Genomic DNA, 27995 nt, shown 5'->3' with positions numbered 1-27995 from the left:
AAAGGCTGAGAAGGCTAAAATATATTGTTTACATATATATTTGTTTATACAATGTTTGTATATACATTTTTTGTATATATATTGTTCATGTATATTGTTTGTTTTGCTAAAATACACTGTCTAATAAGGGCAGAATTCAGCTTAAAACCAGTAGCTTTCCTAACAAGATAAAACTGCATCTACTCAAAATTTCCATAACAGAAAAGAATTGTGACAAAAGAATTTTTCCCCTTGTAACTCGTGCTTCATATTAATATTTCCAAACTGCTACTTATTTCCTAGCATTCCATAGTTAATGCTGTTTGTATTTTCAATAACATGGTTCAGAAAAATACATTTTTTCCTACCAACATTGGTTATTTCTGACAACCAGAACATCACAAAATTGCAAATGTAGGTTTTTGATCAGGCTAGTTTTCCATTCCACATGTGCAGCTTCTTCTAATGAATGCATACTTAGAGAATGCTTCAAAGGAAATGATTCAATCTCACATGATCTAAAAGGCTTTACAAAATGACTTTGTGCTGCATACTATGTATTTGTCTACTTCAGGAATCAAATTATTTAGGCATGAGTTTAAATAAGACTCACAATGGCTGCAGATTAGAAGAAAAAAATTACCTGTCAGAGAATGACATTTACAAGCTTTGTAGAACTGCTGCTGATGCCTAAACTCCCTTCTCTGGACTGTTCAGACTAGTACCAGTGAAGAAGCAAACAGCAATTCTTTCAACAGCCAAACTCTTACTAACTTGTAAGAGAAATAAAAGTGTAAGAAAGGTAGAAAGAGGGTAAGTCACTTGGAGAAATGAACAAATTATGGAACAGTTTGGCCAGCAGCTATCCAACCAGTTATGCACCTACTCAAAGGTTACTAAAGTATTTACTCTTCACATGTGAGGAAATGCAGATTTACAGATGTAGGTTGTGCATGACATCAGACCAAAAGGAGACAGCAATGAACATACAGCTGAGGTGGATCCAGTTCTTAAGCAGCCACACACACAGCTAGACAAATCCCCAGTGACTTTCTTCTTTCCACATTTGTGAACTAATAAAATCTGTAAGTAGTAAATACAATCAAGATTTGTCACACTCCCTAGAGGACGCTGGGTCCCTAAAGGCAATAAATGCAGAGCTAAGCAAAAGATAAAATACAGCAATTTATCTTGTTTGTTACAAATTCACACTTCCTGGATGGGCAATAGGGGCGTCTTTTACAACCCCATTCAGAGAAAATAACTTGACTGGAAATTCGTTACCCTACACACCAGCAGGATTGATTAGAGGTTCATTATGCATTATGCTGAAGTGAGACTGTGCAAACACTAAGCTTTGGTGACAATGTGGCAGAGTCACGCCAGGAACTGGGAGTGTAACAGCACCCAGGTGAACAGGAAGAAGCCCATGTATGTTTGTCACACAAGTCTGCAGCACATGTGCAGAAATTCATCTGCATATACTTTCGTTGCTTCAGTAAAGGGAAGTATAAAAAGCTCAGATTTCAGAAAACCTACTCAGCATGGAAATTTATTTGATTGAAGACCCAGAAATCTATGAAATGATGTAGTATTTTTACCAGTGTTTTACACTTATTTAAAAGTACTGAATAAACTAATTCAGATACTTGAAAATGCTATGTACAGTGTATTATATTGCATTTATTTACCTGTAACAACTCATTAATACAGAAATCCAGAGATTACTCAGATGATGAATGATATCTGGATGACTTCCCACAAGGCTATTCTAATAATTAATTCAGTTACTGTTGTAACAACAAATAAACCTTCCTTCCACTCTCCAATATCTTACTTGCAAAGGCTGGGGTGAGGGGAGGAGAGAAATCTGTCCATGAGAAATATTGAGAATCATTATACTATTTTTACAGTGAGACTACTACCATCCTTTAAATTTCTAGGGTGAAGCTATGGTATTATTACTGTCTAAATACTTCCAGTGGAAGAGAATTAACAGTATCACAGTTGGTAAACATTAGTTATAGCGATTTATTGAAAAAAATACACACCTCATTATGTAGCCAGGCTAACAGTCCTATGAAACTGACACACAGAGAGTCACTTTGGCAATGTGCTTCTTGGACACAAAAATAATCAATTTCATGTTAAGGGCTTGATTTCTTGAAACGTCTTCTAAGGGAAACCTAATTTTAGTCTGTGAAAGTGTATGAGCTTTCAGCTGTATTTATGAAGGGAGGAATTCAGTCATGTAAACACTGACGTAGCAACAGTGATCCAGAAATAATGGGTGATACCTTCTTTACGTGGCTCCTCTTTTGAGATACTTTATCTTCAAAATGGTTATAGCATGAAGAAAATAATGACCATGGTATATCTTAAGGTCTCTTTTCAATGTTCTGGGATTGACAACAGGTCATCTCACACACTTTTGACAGTGTTGTCATCCTGTAGTGAAAAGAGACAGGCATTTGTTCCATAAATACACGACTGCAATGCATTTGCCATCTTTGTCCAGGAGTACAAATCTGTGTGCAGATAGCAGCTGTGTGACTTTGTCCTTCTCCTTTCTTGTTTCGCTTTTTGTCTTCAAGACAGTTTCCGTATGTCCAGGAGCTTTCACAGTGCTTAAGATGCAGCATTCTCTATGGGACACAGGAGCTTCAGATCAACAGAGAGAAGTTCAAAAGGGCTTTTGTTTTCATTCCAATTCTTTAATCTTCATCACTTGAAGGACAATGAGCTGCATAATCAAAACTAGGAAACCTGATGGGCAGGTCTCCCCATTTCTTAAAAATATTGTTTGTTGTTTTCTTGTCTGCTAACACAACCACAAAATTTCTGATTTTTAGACAAGGCAGGTCAAGACCTCGGTGAACCATCATATTTCCCCAAGCCTGCAAGTAGAAGGAAATTGCATTTCAGATAAAATAAGACAAGATCATTAGACAGAAACAAACACAGACAACAAGAAGAGTACGAAAATAAGATGTTTCTCACTTGTCCACAGTCTTTGCATATAATTTCCCCATTTGTCTGGTAATCAGCACGCTTATCTTGCAGTGCTTTATTTTCTCTTGTATGATAAAGACTTCTGAAAAAGACACAGCACCCATCAGAATCCATTAGTCATTCCATGCTACATACAGACATATATAAACAGTGACTAAGATTGCTGCAATCAGATATGAAACCTAAAAAGACATAGACTGTTTGAGAAAATGCAAGGTCATGCTTCATACACCTAAGTAATGATGAAATACACATGTACTCCATATCCCTCTTCACTGCATTTCAGGAGCTGCATCCTCCCTCATACATCTTGAAGTGGGAGCAGCAGGTTCTTGTTCAAATAACAGACAGATCTAGCTTGTTTTCTCAGGAGCAATGGAACTGTCAATGAAGTAATCCCTGAAAATTAAAGGTTTTCTTTTTGTTCCCTGTAGTTCAACCTTAACCCTTAACAGAATCATTTGGCTCTGACTACCCAGACCTGCACAGATTATGTGTACATTTATTTAGGGAGTACTTGATCCTGAAGGTTACTATTAGCCTGTGCAGAATGGAATATACACCATACTACATAGTAAGTGACCTAGTTAATAGTACCACAGAAGCTGCATCTTTTTTTTTAAGTCTTAAACTCAATTCACCTTGAAATCAGGAATAAGAACAAACATTTTATTCAAGCTCCTTAACTATAAACTCTATAGAGCCTAGGACCCAACAATATTGGAATAATCTATTTTTTTCTCACAGGGCCTAGAGGGTTACAGGCCCTGTTACAGCCTTGATGAAAAGAAAATCTGTTTCTGCCTGAAAGAGATAAAGCAGTTCATAAACACTTACTGGAAATCTTTTTTCACACTGACATGATGCATGTCTTCAATAACTTGTATGTCTTCTCCAGAACATATCAGCTTGGAGCAATTTTTGCATAAGAATTTTATTAGTGAAGGATTTTTCTTGTATGTCTTGCGCTGATCTCTCATCACCTTCATTTGTTTTTCCACTATACTTTGCAACTGGAAAGTCTGAATCTAGAAACAGATCAGTAAGAGCACTGTAACATTCTGGTGGAATGACAGTTATAGTTTTCTTTCTCAGTTATTTTACTGAGTTCACTGTCAACATGACTTCTAGTCAATTTTCCCTTGCTTGTGTGTTTTCCCCTTACCAATAGAAAACCAGACTTTTCTAAAGGACAAGAAAACAGATTATAAAACAAATATTGGCAAAAGAATTTAAAGCCATATGTAGTAACTCATATTATTTCAAGTTTTTCTCTAAGTAGATCTCAAATAGAAAATATTCCATACAATATAAATCAGTATTCTTTAAAGGGAAAGTGCAGACTTGCAGTGAATACCTTTTTTAAATACTCTTCCTGTGGCATCTTCTGGACACGCTGAATGGCTTTATACATCATTTTCTCACGAAAAATATTAACACTTTCACGTTCAACAGCCCCTGAGCCACTTGAAGCCACAAGAGCATAGGTGCTTTCATCAGCTCGAGCTCTACCACGAGCCTACAATTTGCAAGGAACACAAAAATAAACACCACAATACTCCCTATTACATCACACAACAATTTTTCCTAGTTTTGTAATGGAAGACATGCACTATTCCATATGCACTATTTCCAAAGTGCAGTTTTTTCCATTTAACTCAGATAAAGAATCAGTGAATAACACATACTATTTCTGCAGTATCATCCATGATACCTGTGAGAACTGCTCAGGAGATTTGTAATTAGCACGTTTTGCAATGCCAAAACTATATTTTGTTACCAAAATATAAGCATGCATTTGAATATTAAATATATAAATATTTGTGTTCACAAGTTAAAGGAGAGCATGTACTAAACTGGTATTCTGATATGTAATAATTTCTCTTTAGCTGATGTTAGTGTGGTGTCCATACACTGGTGGTACAAATGCCTCTTGTATCAATTGGTCTGATGACCATATTCTTGTATCCCTTCTATTAAATAAGCTTAATGTTTGTATAGATCTTTGAATTGATGCTACACCATTACAGAGAGAGGCAAATTTTATACTGTATACAGACTGAGGATGGAAATTGGAAATGAACAGTGTTGTAAGAACTTTTTCTCTTTTAGCATTCAAGTATTTAAAAATTATTAATATTAAATATTAAATATGAAAACTTATTAAAAATAAGTTATGTATGCAGAAAACTCATACCTGCACCATAGCAATTTCATTGGTGACGAGGCCATAGCGAATAACAATGTTACACTCTTTGATGTCCAGGCCTTCCTCAGCTACAGTAGTTGCAATTAGTAAATTTATATTTCCACATCGAAATTTATCAATAACGTCCCTTTGCTCATTCTGTAAATTAAAATAATTAAATTAACTTTCAGTATTAGTTTCTGTTACCAGTTACTTCTAATTAATAAGTTTCAGGAATTAAAATCCCATAATTTCTCAGCTTAGTGCCAAACATTAAGTGGCCTTAACAACTGCATTTAAGCATCTTGCAAAAGAAGGAGTTTCTATTGAATATAACATGAGTTCATCACCGTATTTTGAGGGAGGAGGGAGCAGAAGACAATCCTTTTATGGTAACTGGGCTTGGAACTTTGTAGCCTGTCACAGGTACAAGGAGATTTGATAATATAGTTGTTCTATTGTTTTCAAATTTTTTAAGTACTTACTCATAAGACAGGATTTCTATCACTTCAGTAATTTCTGATTAAAATACAGACTTCCAGCTCTAGTTCTAGAGCACTTAAAATTCCCAATAATATATGGAGGCTATAACTCTGTTGATCTCATAGCACCCAAAAGAACAACAATGACACACTTAAAAATAAAACATCTAAATCACAGACATCTGAATCAACTGGGTGTTTGTTACCAGCTTGAGCAGAAGAACAGAAACTTGCTATCTGCTATATTCAGTTTCAAAATGCAAAAGCTATTGTTTTGTTTGTGCAATGTACCACAGAAATTAAATTCCAAGTTTGATAGAACTCAAGCAACTTTTTGAGAGAATTTTTCCTTGAAACTCAGGGCAGCAGAAGAAAATGGACTGTTTAAGCAAAACACACCATTTTTGCTTAAATGCTGATATGGGGAGTAAAGACCAGAACAGAAGAGACATGAAGTACTTTGATTTGAAAATGTTTTAAATGAAGGTATGAATTGCCAGAGAGATGTGGTGTATGAAATCAACGTAATGGTACAAGATGGACACAACTCAGTGATCAATTGTGATATTTTTGGTATGAATTCTGGCAAGTTTTTTTTCAATGGTTATGCGTCAGTGTGAGGCATGCATAGAAATTGGTGTAATTTGATTTAAGCAATGATATTACAAAAAGACAGGAATAATCACCTTTGTAGTTTTATTTCTCAATTCAGCAGCTAAAATATAATGTGAATTACTGTTGTCCAGATAAGCATAGACTCATTTAATTGCATTTTTGCTCTTTCCATTTTTTTTACTTTTGCTTCCCATGCCTTGCTACAACTTGAGTCCTTTTTGACTATATGCTGCTCTAGGCAACGGATGCTGGCTACTCATATTGCCATAGAATCCAAAACCAAAAAAACTTGTTACTTGTGGAAATAAAATTATTCCAACATTATTATTCACATATGTTTATGAAGTTAAGTTGCTGGCAGGTATGAAACCAGAACTCTGGGCTCCGAACTTCAGTTCACTGGCCTGGTACTAAGACAATCTGCTTTCCAAAATCATGTTTACAAAGGTAATGTTGACATGCATGGTTCTATACCTGAGTCATGGGCTTCATTTCACTCTTATGTCCAGCACCGATAAGATAATGGGCCCTAATTCCCACTTCTTCAAATTTTGGGTTGTCCTTAATCCACTGGAAAAGAGCACAGGCACTTAGACGAGTCTTTGTGAAAATGATTCCTCGAGGTTCCCCAGTCTTCGTGAACTCCTCCATTAAAGTATTTCTCAACTCCGTTAGCTTCTCATTTTCATTTTCTGGCTTTTTAGTCAACTCTTTCAGCTGTTTCTTTTTTGCTTTAAAAAGAACAGATGGAAATTAAGAAAATGTAGCCATGTAAAGCAGTTCGAAACAAAATAAACCCCAAAACCCACAAAGAAAAGAGCAACTTTCTATATAATTCTCCCAACAGGGCTAATTCACATTCAGTTTGAAGAGCTGGGGCATACCAATTATTTCTGAAGTCGGTTTATAGTCACTAAAAACATACTAATCAACCAAAATAAATCACCATTATCATACACTTTGCCTATATTTCATGGTAAGAATAAGCCAAAGGAAAATGCCTGCCTATACACACAAAGTTGGTACAAAGTCAAATGCACTGTAATAAAGAGCTAAGTCACAGCTTATGATATTTACAAAGCTATTTCAAAATCACAGAAAAAAAAGTCTCACAAGGAGGAATGGATTAATATGAACAGCCTTCGAGCTGATAATGGTTTTATAAATTTAGACATAAATTGTCCATGGGACATGAATTAAAGTAGGAAGCCTCACTAGAAACATGCAGTACAGTAGTCACCAGCATGGACATGTTGTTTTTGATATTACAGCTCCAAGACATTTCAATGCACTCAGTGAACTGTCAAATGAATGATTGTCCTCAACTGGCTCCATTGACCAGAAGGAGGGAGGATTCCTCATGTGTTTTAAATTTTTAAAAAACTTCTATTTAAAAAGCTATGTCATTATCAGATGATTATGCAAACACAAGAACACCTTAAGGCAGGGACTTTGTGTGTTAGCACACTCTGATGTCATGACCCTGTGCAGACTATTGCAGTGTACCTAATCCAAGGCAGTCATACTCAATGCACCACAAACTGCTGCTCCACCTAGACAGCGACTTTATGACTAGTCTTATTCATATTTTAGAATGTAATCAAACATAGAAACACATACAAGAAGTAGATAAATTTAACAAACTCTCGCAATTTTCCACCTTAGTTAAACCTACGCTAAAGGCCCCATGGCGCTTTTCACCCAAAGATGATTTCTGCTCTTAAAGCTGAGAAATTTTAGATTTTCTTCTAATACACCTAGCACTTTCAGTGGTAAAATCCTAACAAAATGGAATTCATTTTTCATTGACATTTTTCATTCAATTCAAGTTCTTTGGACTTCATTTACCTGCAGAAATAAAAGCAACCAGAAATTACACTAATGAAACTGAATTTTATTTTTAGTTTAAATTTTTGGTTCTCAGCAACAGCTCACTACTGAAAATCTAAACAAGGGGGAATAGACATGTATGAAGAGTCATTAAAACCATGCTGACATTATCGAACTTATAGTTTTCAATCTTTTTTTTTAAATTTCTCAGTGATAGTGAGAAAAATGTGTAGTTCATGTAGATACATGAAGCTGGGTCATATTCTGCAGTATAATCTATTTTTGTTTGTACCACCCAAGAGCCATGGGTGATGGGAACAAACTTGTCTAGTTCTTTCTCCTTGCAAAGGCAGTGAAGGGTTTTCAATCTTTTTTTTTAATTTCTCAGTGATAGTGAGAAAAATGTGTAGTTCATTGGGTACAGGAAGCTGGGTCACATTCTGCAGTATAATCTATTTTTGTTTGTACCACCCAAGAGCCATGGGTGATGGGAACAAACTTGTCTAGTTCTTTCTCCTTGCAAAGGCAGTGAAGGAAAAAAAAAGAGTAAAAAAGATTAATGAATGAATCCTAGTTCCAAGGTGACAGATCTGAAAAAAAAGCAACTAACTTTGGTCTTTGCAGTTTGATCTTTTGTTTAATTTTCTAACGAAATGTTCTTTACCTGAAACTAATTTGAAGTCAGCACTCTCCTTTCTTAGTATATAGACAAACAAACTGGCAGAAAAGGTTGGTTAAGAACTCATTATTTCATTACTTTTGTATTCTGTTTGCTCAACCTTTTGCCCCCTAAGAGCGTCTACTGAAATACATATTTTATGTATCTGTTAAGAGTGTCCTCAGGGACACTTCACTGGATGAAAGCAGAAAGCAGCTTTTATTAACTAGCAGCAAAAACAAAGGTGGGAGCGGAAGAACCATTATTACATATTATGACATGATCACACTAAGATGCTGTTTAATACATTCAAAAGTATGAAGTGGAATATCAAGGCACTGTGATAATAAACAACACAGCAGTTTCTAATGGGCCCATGCAAACCATGTTAGTGCACAATTATGGATTTCAAATATTAAATATCACAATGTATTTCAAACTCACCATGAAATAAACCTATTAGAAATTCATCTGTTTCATCCTGTTTTGATACTGCTGGTTCATCATCATCATCATCACTCCTTACTGTCTTCTTACTTTTCTCCTCTTTATAGAAGTTATTTAGGTGATTGTAGGCATCCACCATTCGGATGGTGTCATTTATCTGGAGAGCATCGTTGTATTTCTTCAAGTGCTCTGCACAGACACGTTCCCTGCGTTTTTCTTCTTTTGCAGCTAGAAGGGAACAAAAATACAAAAAAAGTCTTAGTATAGAACGACGCAAAGGAATCCAAATCTGGGGTATATTTGCTATGCAGTTACCTCTTTTCTCTTCTCTGATCACCCACTGTTCATATGTCTGAGTTCCAAACTCAGAGCTCGGATGCAGCTGGCAATAGTTTTGTATTTCTGTCATGATCTCAATAATTCTCTCTTTAAATGGATCCTAGAAATAAATTGACCAGGCAAAGTAAGTAAGCACCTTCTGGCAATAAAAACATTGGCTAGTACCACATTGAGTAATTTTCAAAAAAACTTAAACCTTAAATTAAAGAAGTAAGGCTGTTAAGTGTGTTTAGAGATATGGAAATATAACTATATGAATATTACAAAAATTATACTGAGAAATAGCACTTAAAAAAAAATTTGAATGTATAATTACATCAATAGTTATATTTCAGCTTTAGAATGCCTTTTGACCAGATAACTCCAAATATAACTGACATAAGTAAAAATTTAATTTTATTTGATTTTACTGATGCTTTTTGAAACAGAGGAAAGCAACAATATTCAAATTAGCACTCTGGATCATCAAAAGTCTATAGAAAAAGAGTATTAGGCAAAAGTTTTCGATACTGTACAAGACATTTTTAAAGCAAAATAAAACTTTAATGCTAATTTTTTTTGAAAAAACATACCCTTTTTTTGTCATCTGCAATCACAGTCTTCTTAGATGGTTCTTTCACCTGATTCTTTAGCTGGGAGGCATGCTCTTCAACAGTCATAATCCTACATGCATCAAGATTGGCACAGATCTGGGAGAAAACAAAATGTTATTTCTTTAATACTGAATGAGTTATTTCACATGAAAACTGAATTAATGCAACAGAGCTTCTTGTTTAGCTATTGAGGTTTATATAACTTGATTTTCTTCCCACAGAAATTGGATAAAGGCAGTATCAGCACAAGAAAAGTCTAAGTCTTTGAGAAACATTGGAGATAAGCTGCACAAGTTGACAGAAGTGATCATAGCATACAGGAAAAAAATTGTAGATCAGGATGCAAACCAAGTATTTTGAGAAGGAAAATATAGCGTCAGTACTTTGGGAGAACAGATTTTGGAGCACAAAATAAATAAAAATAATGGTGAAATTAAAAAAAAAATTAGGGATTAATTATAAATTAAGGGCTGTTGTGAGAGTACGAAATAATTTGAGACAATTTTTCCTGCAACAGGACGACATAGAGAGAATTTCTGTGCTAAGTGCACAGCTGTATTGGACTTTTCGGCTTTTGACCTCTTCCAAGGAGAAAATATGTATTATTAAGTAATTAAGTAATAAGGGAAAGCATAACATTATTCTGAGCAAAGAAACCAGTAAAGGAGACTGAGAGGTGATCTTTTTAATGTCTTCAGTCGTGGTTGTATATTTCAGCTTGCATATTCAGATTAACCTTCAGATACAAATCCCAGAATCCTATCACTAGGAATTCAGAGCTGATGAAAAGGAATTTTCTGTTTTTTCTGCCAGCAAGTTTTTGTGTCAAAATTCTGTCTACTTCAATACAGCATAAAAAATTCTTGCAGGCCTAACTTATTCATACCACACTCTTTTCTGGTACAGTTTACCAGTCAGGAGTTTTCACTGCCATACTGGGCTAAATTCTACTTTTCTATTACTAATGCAAAACCATTTAATTTCAAATAAAATATAGTTTCTTTAAGTATAGAATTTAACAGACTATCTTCAGTCAGGTGTTCATGCAACCTCAGTGAGTAACTCTAACTGAAAAAAACAAAACACATTTGTATGCTACCTGTATCTCACAAGTGGTTTCTGCTTTGTTTAAGTATTCAACATTGTTTTTCAATTTTTCAGACTCACAAAAATGCTCATCTTAGAAAATACCTAGAAATACAGACATAAAATACATTTTGTCCCTAGTATTTAGGGATACACAGTAAATTAAAAGCCATCAATGGAACAATAAGACTTTCAGTAACCATAAAACTGTACTACATTGTGGATTTCTTGCCTCTGATCTTGGGAATTTTTTTCAAGTGAGGCAATCATTTAACTTCCCTTTTCAGTAACCCTACTCCTCCTGTAAAGTAACCTTTATTTGTATATATATTTCCATTATTTTTTAATGGTTATGAGCTGAACTTCCATGTACACAAGGGAAAAAAAAATCAGATTGTCTATTTGGAGCCTAAAACTGACTTTAAAAGTTTTACTTGAACAAGACAATATCCCTTTGATGTTTTGTAAGTGTTAGGGGTATTTACTTTCAAAATATGCTCTTCAGCTTTTGAGTAGGATGTTGCACCTCCTACACCAGGTGAGGCTGTAAGTCCCAGAATCTGAGGCTGTGGGATCAGTGGTTTGTTTTCTTTTGCCAGTTTCCTGTTCTTCATCTTTTCTTTTAAGTAACGTCTCATTATATTATTGTAGACACCTTCCTTTTGAGTGTGATGACACTCATCGATGATGATGAGGGAAAAATCTGGAAAAAAAAAAGACTCCTGAAGTGAATAATTCTACTTCAAATGCACAATTTTTGTGACTAAATCTTGTAACAGGTAAGAATGGTGTTGAAAAGAGCCCATCAGTTTGTCTGAGAACTAATGTACTAGGAAATTGAAGTACTGGAGGAAGGCATGGGTGGATGCTGAATATATTTAATGGACTTTGGAACCTTTGCTACAGTCCTGATGTGCCAAGTAGTTTTGCATTTCATGTAATGGAAAAAAAAAGACTTTATATTTTTGCAAAAACAATCTAATTATATAAAGAATTTCAGAGAAGTATTTTTCATAGCTTACCAGTGGTAAGAACATATCATAGTTGAACTCAATGCTATCTTTTATATCCCTAACTATCTGACAAACTACATATTGTTTGCTTTTGAGAAGATACATATGTTAGAAGCCTTTCAGACATTCTTGGAAGGCTTGTTGTGGTCAAAATATGCTTCCATTTTGTAGCAACACAGAGATTTCCTCCCTATTAGTGTCCAGTTAAAACATTTATATTACTTTATGGATGTGTTATTGGAAAGAACAAACAGATTAGTGGGAGCACTACCAGTCATCTCTCTCTTGTAGAGGAGGAAACCAGTGGAAATTCAGACAAGTATAATGTGCTTTTTGGTCACAGTATATTTACATGCAAACAATATACTATACAACGAAGAAAAATAAAATTATTTTTTGTTTCAAATTTCTCAAAATATATAGAAAACATATTTTGAATCTTTCTGAACATGCAGCCAGTGACATATATTTCAAGGTTCTGAGCTGAAAGATTCATGAAAATTTTTCTGCTTCTCTAGCAGCAAAAATGGTTTACAGAGCTCCCAGACCTTCCGCAGCTGGCCAGTAACTCTCTAATTTTACATTGTTTCCAACAATGTGAAGACAGTTTGTGGACTGTAAAGAAGATCACTGAAATTATCAGGGCTAATCTTTTACACATATTTTTTTAATGTGGACAATTTCCATGGTCTTGTTTACACATTGATGTGTAAACATATCGATGTGCTCAAGTTGTTGCACCACTACAAGTCAGTTTTCAACAACTGGCAGCAGAAGTTGGAAATTAACAGAGAGCTAAATCAGTCTCAGCTGGTGTTGAAGAACCTTAAGAAAGATGGAGACTAAACAAGGGAAGTTATGTTGGAAAGGCTACACCAAACCCTTCTCCTAGGAAAGTAAGCCAACGCTCCATGTCACTAGGGAAAGCTGATTCCCTTCACACTGGTTTGGGAAGCCAGTTTGGACAGGAGTGACGTAGTTTCAAACCTAAATCTTATTTATTTCCAAGATTTCTACACATTGCAAGATTTCAGAAGCAGTGCTGGCAGTTTCTCAGTTATTCTGCCAACATGAACTTACTGCCTCTGATTTTGACCATCATCTCCATCACACATATTCTATAACTACTTGTGTAGAAACTAACCTACCAGAAGGGACGTGTTTCTTCTGCTAAGGAAGTGATACTTTAGAAAGTCCATACAGGGACTTCAGCCCTTGGTAAAGAGAGTAAACATTTAATAAAATGCAAATAAGAGAGTCCCCTCCATTTCACTGAGGCTGGAATTCCATATTACATGTAATGCAGATCTCTGTGGAAACAGATGAAAAAAGTACGCAGAGAAATCTGGAAAAAAACTTGTAACTAATTAGGATGATTTATAAAGGCTGTGAGTTAACCAAATCACAGCTATAGAAATGGAGCTGGCTGTGTTCATGCTTGCTTGGCTTTGGTCCAGCTGAACCTACGAGCACAGGTGTAACAGCACGGAAAAAACCCCTGAGGTGCGGGGCAGCCTGAGTTCTGGAAAAATGTACCTCCTTATGAAGGAAACTTCACAAAGTGTGAAACCCATTCAACCCACTTCATTACACAATCTGGTTGGGACTCAGCCCAATTCTAAACAGGCCATCAGTTCCAGTAGAAATGTTCAGATGCCTCCATACAGCATTCCAAAATGATTTAGATGTAGGAAAGTTTATTAACTTAGATGCAGTGGAGAGGAAATAAGTCTAAGAAAATTGCTGGTATTCTGCCTAGGTTAATAACAAGGCATTCTGAAGGGGGGAATGCAATTCTGAAGCACCCAAGTGGCTCTGCAGGAGTTAGTTTGGATCAAGCAGTACCCTAGTCAGCACCAGGCACTGACAGACAGAGACCAGCCCCTCAGGTTTCTCTGCTGTGACATCCAGACCAATGCTTTTACCTCAGGGCCATTATTTGGAATATATCACAGCTCTCCCCTACATCCTTCACCATCTGAAAAGGAGTTGATTGCAGGCAAATAGAGGGAGAAGCTAACATCTCACAGAGGAGGGTCACTGCAGCCCATGCCTGGGAGCCGACCTCATGGGCTGTTCTAATTGCACCTCCCTGAGAGATAATACCATTTCCTTTCTGATCTCCCAGAGATACCTGCCACTACAGCATTCTGGGAAAACAATATTGCCTTCTTTATCTTTTGCTTTCTTCAACTTCCTTCATGTGTTGTAGGAAACTATTATATCTGCTGAGCTCAGAGAGACACAGTTATAAGCCATCATATCACTGTATATTGCAAAATCACAGGAGTTTAAAGAATATAACTTTTACAACAGATTGGTTTTTATCTTGTGTTCCATTGCACTTCTCAAACTACCAAGTGCATTTGAGTTTTGATAGTTTTTTCTCATCCTCTATATGTCTTCTATGAGACGTGACTCAATGCTCTTTTAAGCTTGGAAAATGGAACCATGCGCACAAAGTTGTGCTTAAGAATTTATTTAGATAAAATAGGAAGCATGAAAAGTATTTAGTACAAATAAACCACAGAGTCTAATTTTGGCCTGCATGCTTGTTAATTGAGATATGATTTTGACTGCACCTTGTATTTATAAAACAAGTAAATTGAAAAAAAAAAACTACTGAATGTGGCACATTTTTACTCTGCAATTTTTCAGAATAGAGACATACTTTTAGACCCTGTGTAGAAATTTCAGAATAAAATACTTGCCTGATAAGTGGACACTTTCTTCATCTTCCTTGGATGCATTTAACAGTGAATTCTCAAGGATCTGTGCTGTACTGATGATGACATCGTTTCTTCTGACAACTTCAGGAAATGAGATTTTCAGCTGAGAATCACCACTTAAACCAATAACCTGATACCAACGCTTCAGGAATGGACTAAACTCTGTTTTTAAATGCTGTTCTACCAATGGAACCTGAACAAAAGTTTTCAAAGAATTTAAAACATATTAAACACAGGATTAAAAATACATGCCTGTTTGCCACAAATGTTGTTAGATAAACAAAAGAAAAGTAAGCAGCAAAAATCCCCAAACCAACTTCCCCCTGAAACTTCTCCTATAAAACCTTTTTGTCCAAAGAACTTTGGCTTAACTGAACCTTTGAAAGAATGAACAAACCATGCATGCTCTGGTTATTTAGCTGAGCTTATAAAGTGTTTTCACATTTATCTTATAAGAGGATATGGATATTTTTTATAATGTAAATAAAATTCTTAATGTATTTCTATATTTTAATATTACAATTGAATATTAATTTATATGTGCTAAATTTAACTGCAAAAATTAAAGCAATTATCAGAAAATCTGACAAAATGTTCCTTAACTACTGTGAGACTCATTAGGTGGCCTTCATTAACAAACTGAAATACAGAATACAAAAAATATTTTTATTTTTCAAAATTCATTACAAAATAAAATTGTACTTTTCCCAATAATGTGGTTATTACAGCATATCTAAATTTGCACTTGCACTGGGGTACACTAATGTAATTTGTGCTTGCACAAGGCTGATGGTGCAATGGAGATGATGGTCTAGATCTGTATGTCTTTAAACACAATACACCTGGAGAAGCTGAGAATTGTGTTTATATTAATTTTAAAGTTTTTGTATTAACAATGCATGATGTTTGAAAAATACTATTCTTTACAAAATGGACCAACTTACCTTATTAACAAGTACTATGACTTTTCCAGGCTCTGATGCTCTTTTCTTCTTATCCAAGTGATCTTTGGTAATGTAAACAGCCACTCTGGTTTTACCACTGCCTGTAGGGAGACATATGATAATATTCTCCCCATTCAATGCTGGCTTTGCAACTTCCATCTGGTAATCTCTCAGGGTCAGATCTGGCTCAGGTGAGGCTCTCCTCTCCACTTCATCTTCATCTAAGGGAACAAAGAAATACAAATTTCAAACAGGAGGCACAGAACATGTATCAGAGGAGTGAAAAAATTTCAAAGGGAAAAATATTAATTTACTATCAGAAGTATCTTCTGAATAGAAACAGCACACTAGCACAGACAATGTTGCTCTGAGGACCTGTGCAGCTCTGGATCAGAACTGCTTCCATCCAGTCAGCACTCAGGGCAGGTGCAATAAGCCACAGTACAGTTTCACCTATCTACATTGAAATGACTATTAGGTATAAATTCAAATGATACAGTTCAGTAGCACTGGGACCTACAAAGGTTGTGTTTGGAGCTGCAGTATTTATAACCTAGCCAAGCTTCTATGACATTCTCCTTTATCAATACTGAAATTTATTTGGTTACAAAGGAGTTACCTTTTTAAGTATTTCCCAGAAAATGAAAATTGAGCCATAGAAAGAAAAAAAGATATGGAACACTTCAAAATGGTTAAGGGAGTTATAAAGTATAGAGACCAAATAGATAAGAAAATTCAATTGCCCATACAAGATGGAGCTAACTGCAGAATGTATCACACCTACTCATGGTAGATTACATTGCTTCTTAGCCTGACACACACATAATGCAATTGGATGTTCATTAGAAAGCCATATACATTTGCCACCTAAGGCTAAAGCCTTCCACCTCTTATTGGAAATGCAATGCAAAGTTTAGATCTATGGTTCGCAGAACAAACAATTTTCTAAATGTAAAAGTGAAAAAAATACTGCTGAATTATTTTTAGTAAGAAAAGCATATCAAATCTCTTGAGTTTACATATATTTAGGGAGTCAGAACTTATATATATATATATAAAATCTCAACATCAGAAGGATTTATTTCAATTGACTTTTCATGGGTTTTTTTTCCTACAAATAAGTTTACTTATACTCTTCAAGTATTAACTCTCAGTGAAGAAAATGCACAAATTCATTCTACTAGATTAAAAATGAGGGGAGAAAAACCCTAGCTTTGTTTCCTGATGATATCATTCAATGCAGAATCATGAGAATTTTATTATCACTGATACATTACCCACAAAGTAAGTATATTTTTCTAGTATTCCTGATTCCATTAAATAAAATTAAACTAACAAAAAGTAATGAAGCTTGATAAAACACTGCTGATGGAAACATCTGAATGCCATTCTAAAGTGTTTTTTGCTTGTTTTGCCTTTTAGTGTGAGTGCAGTGCTACCTGGACACAGGGACATTTGCACCAGAGAGTACTTGCTGTTACTTATCTGACTTCTACCACTCTCTTTTGAGGAAGAACATTGTTTGCTTTCTGGTTGGCTAAATTCAATAGCTCAATCATATTGAAACTAGCACTTTATCACCCATCTGTTTGGTTAAATTTCAGTTCCTTAACATCCTCAATTAACAGTACAGGCCTGAAAAATATTTAACTTAGCTCTCTCCTAGCTTCTTCAGCCCTTGTTTAGATAAAGGCTAATACAGGAATCTTTTCACAGATTAAAGAATTAAATACTTAAAGATTTTTCATTATGCACAATGTAGCATTGCAGAAGTTGTCTGCCTTCATACAAGGCTCATGTGAATTGCTGCTCTGGTCTAAAAGAAACATGATAATTATTCTAACTACACAATTTTATAAAATGTGAAATGAACCTTGCACATAAAATGCAGCTGAATCCACATGATTCTTTGCATTAAAATCCAAATCATGTCATATATGAGGACACCATCCAAACATCTTTGTTAATATAACAGCCTACCTGTAACATTTCAAATTATAAAATCCATTCATAGTGCATCTGCATGTTATTAGTAATTTTTTCTCATTGTTGCTCTCACTGAGTTTACTAGACATGCTTAAAAAGCATGGATGTTTTAAAAAACTTTTTAGCTAGTCACCTAGTTACTTTTTAACATCCCTTCTGTTTTTAAAAGTCACATGTATACAGAATATATAGCAAGTAAACACTGTGAAAAAAATCTGTTCTCCATTCTTCACAAAATTGCAGTGTTTTGGTTTTTTTTCTGGATTACTGGACACAGCGAATGCCCAGTTTGCTTACTGAGAGATATTTCAGGAATCTTAAAGGATAAGGCCCTCATACATACCTAAGTATTGCCAAATGTCAGGAGCCTGGCTCAGCCTGAGCATTGGATACAGCGTGTCTGCCTGTCCCCAGAACAGAGAAGTTCCCATGCCCAGACATTGCATGTGACAGAGTGAGTCAAAAAATACAGTGTGACTGATGAATGTCCTCAGTTGCTAAAGAAGTGCAAAGTAAATTCTCTGGACTTTGCAACACACAGACTAAAATCTTAGCTGCAGTGTAGCAATTTTATCTGAGCTATCCTGAATTTTCTGTGTACTTACAAATATGTGGATTTTAATACTTTAAAGCTTGAAACTATTTAAAAAGTATTTATAACAAACACTTTGCAGGCACGGGATATATAACATTTACAGTGACCTTACTGCTGTAATACTAGGTTTATTAGGCCCAGCTGCCTTGAAAGGTGTTCAGAGTTTTTTCTAGCCCTTGTACTAGACATAGTCCCAGCACAAATGTTATAAAGGCTAGATTCCAAAAAGTGGTTCTTGAATTCTGGATAGGTAAACAGGCTGATCACCATGGTGGACAGCTCACAATTTCTTTTGCCTGAGGTTTGAAAAAAAGAAAAAAAAAGACAAAAAATGCTGGGATGTCTTTTACAACAGCAGCGTATGGTTTCACTCAGACTTACACATAGCAAGATAATACCTGTCTGCTAAGTATCATTTAAACACAGTCCAATATCTAGTTTAAAACTGTATTTAGAACATGCACATGTGTTTAAATGTGAGATTCACAAAGGTCTTCAGACAGCAACCCCCATTGCTCAGGTTGTTTTTACAAATAGGGCTACTAAATTACTTGGATCCAAAGTGGACCTTCATTACTGTTCTGCAGGTACCCAGGAGATGCTCCTGCTCACCTTTCGCTGCCTCTAAAACATCCCCATTCCCTCTCACCCTACGTGGGGGCCAGGCACAATCTAGCTCCTCTCTGAGAGCAAAAGAAACACGTCTGTGTGGCAGCATTACAAATATCTGTCCAGGTGACTGCACTGGATGACTTTGAGTCCCTTCAGCCTATGTGATTTCATCATTCTGCCTCACTGACCAGTTTGTACCATGATGATGACTAGAGCCCTGTTCAGATGATCTCAGTAAATTGACTGTTTTGGGGCTAGGACTTAGGTCCAGACCATTACCAGATGGTCTGGACCTAAAATGCCCAAAATGGCATCTGTTTTCCAAGAAAGTAAAAGTAAGTCTGGCATCTAAATATAGTGAACTAGAGTTTACAGTGAAAGAAAGCTCTTCATTTTAGCCCACTCACAGAGTACTTCCCCCAGAGCTTACTTTGCAATTACTAAATAATAACAGAAGGGAAATGTACCTGAATCACTGGTTGTGCAACTCTGTTCCAGGTTTTCATTCAAGTTAGTGACACTCCCATCTCCTATGGAGACATCTGACTCTAAATGAAAAACACAAAGAAATGTAGCATAATATATTTGCTGTACAAATATTAATGGCAAATGCATATTGTTTGCTCTCCCCCTAAGTTGTTAAAGTAGGGTAGATGAATGTCAGGTGGGGATGGCTGAGATCTAATTTTCTTTATGTTTGGTAGAGATTAAAAAAATGAATAGAAATAAGAAAATCTAATTCATTTTCTTATGGCAGAAAATATGGAGTGGAAGATATCCAAAGCATGGCAGAGGTAAGGCACTATGAGTCACGATTTATTACCTAAAACCAGGGATTCCAGACATCATCACCTGCATAATCCCCTTTAGTCCTGTTTTAATGCATCTTTCCAGAAAGGTGAAAAGCCAAAAAAAAAAAAAAAAGTTGCTGGCAAACGGAGCATTCTCTTTGACTCGCTGCAAGCCATGAGAGGTGAAAAACAGAAAGCAAAAAAACAAAACCAGAACTGAAGGCAAGCAGCGGCGGAGTCGCACGGAGCAGACGCGGCGAGCCCGGCCCCGCGCATCCCCGCGCTGCGCTCGCCCTCTGCCGGGAAAGCCGCACTCGCCACAACTCAGCCCCTCTAGCATCCAAGGAGAGAGATACACCCAGCTCTATCGAAGGAGAGAGATACACCCAGCTCTCCCGGGGAAATCTGCTGCCAACAGCACCACCCCGAGCTATCAGCCTGCCGGCAGCGCTCGGCAACTGAGCGCACAGCGTGCGGATAGAATCAGTCAGAATAATAGCGCTGCTGACCAATGTTTTGCCCAAAAAAATTATTCATAAAGCAAAACAGATTCTGTGAATGAGAATTTAGCACTGAATGGAAGACACGGTGTCCTAGAAAGAAATGCCTGAAATATACACTATAAAGTCCTGGTGAGAGAGGTTGAAATTGAAACTAGTCTGCATTCAGTAAAATTATGAAGCTATCTTAGCTACCACTAGGAGGTCAGGTATTAGTAGTTTTTTTAGCAAACGAATGCAATCAACAGAAAGGCAGAAAAAAGAAGAAAACCTCACCAGTTACAAGCCACATTCAAAGACCAGTGACAAACTAATTAGCAGCATTAGTAGGAACTCCCAGCTATGAAGATGACACCACTATCTCTTGCTTTCACTTTCCAGGAATCCACATAAAATAGGGAAGAGAGGACAAAATTAAAATTCTGTGTATCTATTCTGTATGGTCTCCCATCTAAAATGACGTTCTGAAAGTCCTGAGAATATAAATCCATAAAGTGTTTTGTACACAATTATCTGAACTACAATGCACAGCATGCATTCATTATACAACAATCTCTCAACAGAAAACATCAGTGGAGACATGAAATGCAAAATATTCATCTTCCAAAGAAAGTTGAATAGAACAACGTTCTCATTTTTCAACTATGGCAACTTACTTTAATTGTTTTAAAAGAAAATAAATTAGAAAAAACCCAAATCAGTAAGCATTTCCAAAATAATGAAGATAAAAGAGTTAACAGTTATTTTTACCACTTCTGCTAATCTTCCTTTAGAGTCCTGTTTGCACATTGTAATGTGGAATTGCACAGGAAGATTTCACAGGAAGATTTTCAGTCACTTTACACTGAGTACTAAATAAGTAGAGAGACAATGGAATGGAACGCAATGACAAGCAAGCCTTGAAAAAGAGCTGCTATTATTTAAATTGTTGTTTATACAGGTAACTGTAGCAACTTAATCCGTGTTGACCTTGCGAACTTGCTACAGTATAATTTTGCTTGTGAAGTTTCTCATCTCTGTTTTTGCATGCTCAATTTTTCTCTAGTTATCTCTTAGGCTAAATGATCTCCTTGTTTTTATGGCCTTATTGTTCTCATACCTTCTGACTGTCTCTGTTTCATCTACCTAAATAAAAGGGTCAGAGGAAGCTCCAGATACAATGCAAATGGCAGTAATTTCAAATTACCTGAAAAGCTTCTTTCTTCTTGAAATATGTCCTTTTCAAGACATAAAGGAGTTGTGGAAGTGTACTGCGAAACTGACAACACTTGACAGCATCAAATTACAAACTAGGTGGGTTCCCTGCTCACTTGGAAGTAGAAGCTGGGTTCCATTTGTATTTTAATCTGCCTGGTCTAAAATAATTGTTTTAAGAAATTACAAGAAAGGATGGAAATAGGAAATGAATAAAGACTGGAGCGCTGTTAAGTCTGAGAGTGCAAGTGCACTGATATCAGAGGTTTCTGCAATTGAGGATGGCTGAATGTGAGGCAGTTCCTCTGCAGAAATCTCCAAGCAGCACTGCCTCCTGGCAGCACTTGATACCGTGCACCGACACTGCTGCTTTGGTTCATCTCAGAACTGTGTGTTTACAGTGAATTTGTCAATTGCCCCACTCACACAACTTTGGTTCATAACATGGAGCTGGTGTAGATCAGAAGAAATGAACTGCCAGCCGAAACCAAATGAGATTTGTTCTAATTACTTGTAGGCACACGGTACCCATGAGACTGAAGTCAATCTGAACCAAGCTGATGGAATACATGTACTCTGTATTCCCTTAGCCATTTCACTGCACAGATCTGCTCAAGTGCCCAAACTGCTAATACCCACTCTATTAATTTCAGTTCTGTGCTGAGACCATAGTTTTTTAGCTACAATTAGCTTGTAGCACACTAGTTAATAACTGATAGGTCTAATTTTCTGTAATTCTCAACCCAACAAGAGGCAAGTAGAAGATCAGGCTAACAGCAATGAAAACCTACCCTTAGAAGGCCCAATAAGAGCCTTAGCTTTATCCAGAAAGAATAATCCAGTCTCATCTACTTTGAATTATCATTAAGTATTTGGCACCTCTTCTTTATATTGACAAATTACGTCCTAACCCAGGAAAACCAATTTTGCTGCAGTTTGTAATTCACTACTTGCTACAAAGCAGCGTGATATCCTGTTAATATCATGCAAAAGTAGAAATAGGCTACTACTGTTGCACATTGAAAGGCTGCAGTTTTTCAGAGCCATTTAAAAAAAATATATTCATGTTTCATAAAAAGAGAGAAGACTTAGCTGTCTAACTCCTTTGGCTGAGTAAGCCCACTAGTATAATTTCAGGCAGGATTAACCTTAGCTGTAACTATTGTTTGAGCTCCATGTGAACTTGGAACACACATGGTTCCTGAATCATGCAGTGCACGTTTGAATCACAAACGTTTTGGCATTGCTGTGTTTGGGCATTGCTGCTGGTCATTGCTGTCACTCATAATCAACTTCCAAGGCATGTTCTTAAGAGTGTTCTATATGAACAACAGGCCACAACCATTCTTAAACATTTTTACTAAAAATGTACTTCTGAGTGTGTATGTGACATGAAAAAGGTGGTCTGATGTTTTGTAAGTTAAAAAAAACCCTTAAAATGAACAGAAAAAAATATTTGTTGGACAACACTGAACGACTTCTCAAAACAAAAAATGCTTTTCAATATAGCATTTCCAGCCTTCTAGAAAGAAGTACTTAATACAGCTGCAGTTTCAGTGGCATAAAAACATTCCTCTTATCTTAAACTTAGTCAACACACTACGAGTCAACAATGTTAACCTAACATTGTCATTGGCTAGTATAAGCCTACTGTGGATTGGTGTGAAATAAAATACTAACCTAATAATATTAATATTTTTATCAAAAGTATTAAATATATTTCAAAATACACATTTATTCACAAAGGTACCAGATCAAAATACCAATTAGTGAACAAACCTGACATCACAGAATTCTTTTCCGTGGATGTTTCCAACAGACTGTTCTCACTGCTGAAACTATCATCAACATTTTCTTCCTGTTTCAAATTCTCCTCTATGATGTATCCTGGTTGGCTGGTAACTTCTGTTTCTTCGTTCGTAGTCTGCTCCATCCCATTTTGTTTATTCTCTGTTCCCAGAAAATATAGAGAAATTCTAAGGCAGTTCTATAAAACATTTCATTTCTTTTAGTGTGAAGCACAGAAAACACAGAACTAACCTGTATTTATCAGGCACATAACAGTATAACATATGGTCTTGGTCTTGACTCAAATGATATAGTTTGGAATTTTGACCTTTATATAAATATTTACATAAAAATTCACTAATTTACAATTACAAACTAAACTTAAAGAGGTTAATACATTTATTTTTATGAAGTTCTCAATTTCTGTGCGTAGGTGTTTGCTAATAACAACACATTTTACTGTAACAAATCACAGGGGGTCAAGCTGCAATGACAAAATGTAGCATCAGTGTTCTTCATCCACAGTGCCCAATGAAGCTGTTTCCTCTCTATGACCTTATGTCAGGGCATGCTCCTGCAACCACACACTTGACACATCTACACACACCCAGGACTGTGTAGATGGAAAATTACTTATCCTCTGATAAGAGCAACACCATTCATGCTTTATCCATTAGTCTGAACAGTTTGTTTTGAGGCCTACATTGCTCAAGATTACAAAGAAACTGTGAAATAAATGCATTAATTCAGTAGTCCATCAAACAACTGAATCAATCTTCAGTTTTACCCTATATAGTCTGCACTATACTGAAAATTCAGAAATGCAAAATGAGAAAAGAATTTAAAACAAAAATATGAAAACAATATTAATAATTTGTATATTTGTTACTTTGTTTACCTTACTGATGGCAAAGTAGTGAAGACAAGAATTTATGCCTCACATAGCTGCAACACAGAATGAAAATTCGGATCACAAGAGCTGCTGAGCTATTCCCAGCACCCGAGTTCCACTCAAAATGATCTTCTGAGGCTCTGACTTGGATGGTCTTGTCCTGGAGACTGCAACACTCAACCACCTTTGAACTGCATCCTCAAATATCACAGCTGTCTGTGTGTGTCTGGCAGAATATCATCTGATTCCTGTCCAAAGCTGGAAGAGACATCTTCATGTCCCTCTTACCTCAGTCTTCATGCTCTGACCCATACGCAGCAACTAAAAGCACAGAGACAGCTCTGGTGAGCTCCTCAAGTGAGCAGGCTGAAGCTGCTAAATGGGAAATCTGTTAAAGTAATTTAGTCTCTAAAATTTTATAAAACATATGGGGACTAAAAATAAAGGATGAATTATTTGGGGGCTGCTTTCTTTTTTATATTTAAGCATGCAGGAGAGCACTGGCATAACTTTACGCTACTATAAACACTATACAGGAATGAAAAGGAGTAGCCACTTTAGTAGTTTATTGCATTATTTTTGTAAATTTTATAATGTTTTGAGACTTATGAATGTCTTAAAAGTATGCAAAGTACTTTGAAATGCCAAACATATTTGTAAACTGTTCTGTAAAGGAAACACTTGAATTAAAGAAGAAATTCAGGTTAAGTCTGTTTTGTTTGTTCAAATTAATTTTCAGAGTATGTTTTATGAATGATTATAAAAATCACACTGAAAACCAAAGGGTTTTAAAAGTAAGATTCAGTTTCATTGTAACTAAATCCATACTGTTGTAATTCTCATATTGCTTAATAAGGATTTTCAGTATTTAGAAATCTATCAATTAAGTTGTTACATAACTTGATTTTGAAATCCCTCGACAAACAAAAGCATTAGTCCCAGTGTCACAGTAAAACAATATGGTGGGAATCCTGCATTGCTTCTTAAGTAACAGTACAAAAAAAAAAAGAAAAAAGAGAAGAGATGTTAAAAATCCACACATTGGTACCAGTGAAAGAAGATGATTACCTCCTGTATTTCCACTTAAATCATCTGCAAGGTCTTCATGTTGGGTTTCACGGAGAGCAACCAAAAAAGAAGAGAACCAATCTTTCTTCTGGACTATTCTGCTCAGTAGCTCCCTTGCACCATCTCTGTTCCCACGATTGTCAGTAACAGCCTGGATCTGGCAAAAATAAAAAAACCAGAAACAACCTTCACACAGACTTTGGAAATGGTCTGAGGAAGTTCATAAGAATAGTATAAGTGCAAAAGCATTTCTCTGTCATCATTAAAGCATACTGAAAAATAAAGACATAAAATAGACCTGCCACTCATCAGAAGAAAATTATTGTCCAACCTCATGTTCATACCATATGGTTTTGGGTAGGATATATAAAACCTATGAGATCTGGAATTTAATTGGAGAGACTGGTAGTACTAGACAATGATTACAACAGTAACTGCTATATAATAATTATTAGTATTGTGGAACAACAAATGGTGTTCAGATTAGTTTAGGGAATAGGCAACCTTGATTAAGGAGAAATGGTGTCACACAGTTTACCAAGCTCAGACTTAACCTGACCTCATACATAAAACAGAACATTTCCCTTCTTAAACTTGGGCTTCGTCATCTCAACTCCCACTTAAAAATGCAATAGCTGAGCCTCAAAAAGTGGTTATTGCGCTCAAAGAAATTATGGAACAGTGTCCAAGGCTGTCACAAGCAGAATTTGACATGTGATCACATGAGGAACAAAACCACAACCCCAGGAGCAAAGCAGCTTGAGACAGGTGTGCAGTCTCAACGCCATTTTCTCAAGGCTCAAGAATCACCCATTCTGCTATGCACGGAAATGGGCAGGCATGGCAGTGGGAACACCTGACTGAGACACATGACTAAAAGGAAGTGTGTGGAAAGTGGGAGACATTAGGAAAGCCTAAACTCCACTGGAGTTTAAACTGGCAGGATTGTGAAGGGTATTACACGGTTTGGTGGAAATACCAGCAGCCAAAAGATGACTCAGGGGAACATGAGGACCTATTACCAGGGAATGGAGCCAGCAGCTTCCTAAAAGGCCTCTGCATCTGCCTGCTGTGTAACCATGTTTGTCTCCCTACTAATAATAAGGGTGCATCTGATCATTGCTGCCACCTGATGGTCACAAGACAAAATTATGTATCTTACAGCCATTTAACTGAGATGCAGTACCTCAAAAGTGAATGCAAAGGCTCAGAGTGCAAATGTGACTTAGTTCCACCCTTAGTTTACTAGTTTTCCCCTTATTCCTATGGCAATTATTATTTTAATTTGTTCTAACACTGTTTCAGGATATCAATTTTTTTTTGAGCTTCAAGTAGGTTTCACATTCCAGGCAAGTGACTCTTAGCCAAGTGGAATAAACACTGGCCAATATTCTCATCAAACGTTAACACTTCCTTGCTCTTGTCCAACTGGTATTTCTGCTCACGTCACTGTCTAGTGTGATAGTCCTTAGTGAACCTATAGCAAAAAAGGGGACAGAAAATCTTGTTTTATTTTAACTCAGTATTATTTAGGACTTTACAGACCATCACTACTTCCTCGTATGGTTCAAGGGCCAAAAGACAATGATCTTCTGAGCCTAAGGTCTGTGGCAAAATGATAAGTCTGACATATTTCTTCACTTAGACACTGTCTTGGTCCAACTCCCTGTTCTTGGCATTTTTCTTTGCCAGGCTCTCAGCTGGTATCCCACCTGCTGGCCCACTGTCAACAGTCTTCAGGGGCTTACCTGGACCCTTTATCTATTTCACCCAGGTCTGGGAACTCCCCTTTCATTTTTGCGTTTACTGTGCCATTTGTGGTTGTGGCTCCCTACCTGCCCCACAGGCCCTGGGGCTGGCCGGTGTCTGTGGCACTGCCCGCGCCCGGACTCACCCGATCCACGTCCTCGTCCTGGAAGATTCCCATCTCCAGGCACTTGTGGGCCACCTGCACGGTGCGCATCCTGTCCACCAGCGTGCCGTGCAGCAGCTGCACCAGGTGCACGCAGAGGTCGTGCTCGGCCTCCTCTGCCGGCGAGGGCAGCTGGCTCAGGCTGGGGTTGGCGTAGCAGGCGGCCAGGCTGCAGCCGCCGTGCTCCAGCGCCTGCAGGAACTCGTGGATCCAGCCGCAGCCGCGGGGCCCCCGCTCCACGGCCCGCAGCAGCTCCTCCGCGCCCGCCGCCGCGCCCCGCTCCACGGCGGCCGCACGCACCCTGTCCCTGTCGTCCGCGCTCAGCGAGGGGAGCCGGTCCAGCACGGGCTGCACCTGGATGAACTGCTTCAGCCGCGGCCTGAAGCAGGAGAGCATGTAGAGGAACCGCTCGTCCCGGGTGCCCTCTGCCATGGCGCTCCCGGCGAGCAGCGAGGCCGCGGCCCCTCAGCGAGCCCTCCGCTGGCCCGGTCCGGCCCGGCTCGCCCTGCCCTGCCCGGCACAGGCGCCGCTTTCGGTTTCGCTTGGCAGGGCGGTGCGTGAGGGCTCGGCTGGCCCGGGCGGCAGCTCCGCGGCCGGCAGCGCTCAGTGCCACTCCTCAGTGGTGGAAACGAAACCCTTGACAGTAACGAAACCTTTAGCAGTAACCGTGGGTTGAAAAACCCGATCATAAACGGAAACATGTCTTTCGCTTTCCGGCTCATGAGAGCTCACTTCCCGGGCT

At 37.3% G+C, this 27995-nt stretch overlaps 1 protein-coding gene across 1 annotated transcript; it reads right to left on the bottom strand.

The window, feature by feature from the left end:
• Positions 1 to 15: 15 nt before the first annotated feature.
• On the bottom strand, positions 16 to 27685 carry IFIH1 (interferon induced with helicase C domain 1). Its single transcript, XM_039699439.1, has 16 exons — positions 27236 to 27685; positions 25342 to 25498; positions 23373 to 23543; positions 19576 to 19656; positions 15916 to 16136; positions 14954 to 15164; positions 11715 to 11932; positions 10123 to 10239; positions 9527 to 9650; positions 9209 to 9439; positions 6751 to 7007; positions 5189 to 5338; positions 4349 to 4510; positions 3829 to 4019; positions 2980 to 3073; positions 16 to 2876 (listed from the first exon to the last, which is right to left on the bottom strand). The coding sequence occupies exons 1-16, from the start codon at positions 27683 to 27685 to the stop codon at positions 2694 to 2696; spliced, it is 3018 nt and encodes a 1005-aa protein (XP_039555373.1). The 3' UTR covers positions 16 to 2693.
• Between the last annotated feature and the right edge of the window lie 310 nt (positions 27686 to 27995).

Source organism: Passer montanus, unplaced genomic scaffold (assembly GCF_014805655.1).
Source record: "Passer montanus isolate IOZ18808 unplaced genomic scaffold, ASM1480565v1 scaffold1, whole genome shotgun sequence".
In the NCBI taxonomy this organism is placed as follows: domain Eukaryota; kingdom Metazoa; phylum Chordata; class Aves; order Passeriformes; family Passeridae; genus Passer; species Passer montanus.
The sequence above is the reverse complement of the archived record's forward strand: the minus strand, read 5'-3'. Positions and strand labels throughout refer to the sequence as shown.

Bases quoted from the DNA above. Each gene is read 5' to 3' on its own strand.
- IFIH1 (XM_039699439.1), bottom strand. From the start codon at position 27,685: ATGGCAGAGGGCACCCGGGACGAGCGGTTCCTCTACATGCTCTCCTGC. The intron at 7,008-9,208 runs GTGAGTTTGAAA...TTCTTTTTAAAG, and splicing joins TCTAATAGGTTTATTTCATG to CAAAAAAGAAACAGCTGAAA. The intron at 4,511-5,188 runs GTATGAGTTTTC...TGCAAATTGTAG, and splicing joins ATGAAATTGCTATGGTGCAG to GCTCGTGGTAGAGCTCGAGC.